Below are 1,657 nucleotides of genomic sequence, written 5' to 3' on the forward strand. Positions count from 1 at the left end.
GCTCTCCCATGGCCCCTCTCCCCTGCTTAGACCGCCGATTCCGCTTCGACCGGACAGATACAGAGGTGCTCGTGTCGGGAGAGATGTCCGAGTTCAGCGGCGCGTGCTGCACGTCTGCCCCCACCTGGATTACGAAGCCTTTGCTCTGGTGGTTTTTTGACACGTCCTCGATCCGCAGGCGCAGCATGGCCGTGCCCGTATGATCGATGCTCTGCCGTGAGTCCGAGGAGAGCTTGAGAATGTTCTGCTTCCCCACCGGCTGCAAGTCCTCGTAGAGCAACGAGACCCGGAGCGGCACCTCCTGTCCGTGCACGCGCCGGCCCTCCGAGTCCACCAGATCCACCGCCACCTCCATGCACTTGTCCCGACCACCCTCGTCCTTGTACCATACGGTCGGCGGCTGAGTCTCCGAGCGAATCCGCAGTCGGTGCCGAACCACGGTCATCGGGTCCGAAAAAACAGGGGCCACAAAATATTTGCTGACTGCCAGCCCGCTTCCCTTTGCGCCCCCCCCCACCGCCACCTGCAGGCGGAAATCGCGGTTGTCGAAGTTCATGGACACGTCTCTCAGGCGCACGCGAAAGCTGCACTTGCCGTGGCGGCCCAGGCGGGGGACAGCGGGGTCCACCTCCATCACGTCCTTCTCCACAGAGGAGCGCGCCTTCTCGTTGAAGACCAACCGGACACGCAAGGGCAGCTCGAACTCATCGCTGTGCGCCGTTAATGGTGGTTTGCATGGGGATGTGAGCATAATTATGAGTGTGAAAGTCGCCACGTGGTACCGGCCTCAACGCTTCGATGCCTAAGTGGTCATTTTCTTCATCCTTATCTTCCTGTGCGCCGAGCAACTCACCCGCTCTTCACTTGGTTGGCCTCGTCAAAGAGGAAGACGTGGACGTCGAAAAAGTTATTCACGAACGGGTAGCGCGGGACCGGGGGCTGAATGACCAAAGAAAGTTGCTGGCGTGCCCTCTTCGCCTTGGGCTCGTCCGAATTGGAGGGCGTCAAGGTTATGGAACCGGAGGGCGCTTCGACCTCCTCCTCCCGACCTCGTATTTTGCAGCTGTCCTCGCGATTACCGTGCCCCGCCCCCCCATTCCCGACAGCATTGGTTTCTCGCGCAGGGACCGGGGCGACCGCGGCTGAGTCCGCCCCCGCAGAACCCTTCATGGCGGCCAACCTACGACTGCTCCGACCCGTGGAGGAGTTGCTCGGGTGTCGATCCAGCAGGGGCATCGAGGAAGGCGGTGGTGATGAAGCCGAGGAGGTAGATGACGTCGCGCTTGGTGCTATGGCAGCCGCCATGTCGTTTGGAGAAAACCTTCGCGCTCACGAGGCAGGACCGGGATTCAAGCTTTCCCCCCCTCCTCGCACGTAAAAACCGAGTAATACTCTAGCAACCCCCCTGAAATTTCAAGTTGAAACTGAGAGGAAAGAAGCTTGCGTTAGTGATGCTTCTTTGCAGGACAAGCGGATCGGTGAATTTGTGAGTCTTTCCCGGGAATTTTCCTGGGCTTGCCGCCTCGTCCGTCACGGAGGTCGGGGTAGGTCTGATACAGCGCGAAGAGAGCACTCAGACGCCGGGACACAGCCTCCCCGTGCTCGGTGCCTCCAGCTTTGAGTTTCCACGTGTATGACTTGTGCATCACACTCGATG

The 1,657-nt window shown here is 60.2% G+C and overlaps 1 protein-coding gene across 1 annotated transcript; it reads right to left on the reverse strand.

The window, feature by feature from the left end:
* Positions 1-26: 26 nt before the first annotated feature.
* NGA_0466100 (uncharacterized protein) lies at positions 27-1,391 on the reverse strand (the record flags this gene model as incomplete). The annotated part of the gene is made up of 3 exons (XM_005853345.1): positions 854-1,391; positions 125-710; positions 27-68 (listed from the first exon to the last, which is right to left on the reverse strand). The coding sequence occupies exons 1-3, from the start codon at positions 1,303-1,305 to the stop codon at positions 27-29; spliced, it is 1,080 nt and encodes a 359-aa protein (XP_005853407.1). The 5' UTR covers positions 1,306-1,391.
* Between the last annotated feature and the right edge of the window lie 266 nt (positions 1,392-1,657).

The sequence above is a fragment of the Nannochloropsis gaditana genome (assembly GCF_000240725.1).
Source record: "Nannochloropsis gaditana CCMP526 unplaced genomic scaffold scaffold942, whole genome shotgun sequence".
Taxonomy (NCBI): Eukaryota; class Eustigmatophyceae; order Eustigmatales; family Monodopsidaceae; genus Microchloropsis; species Microchloropsis gaditana.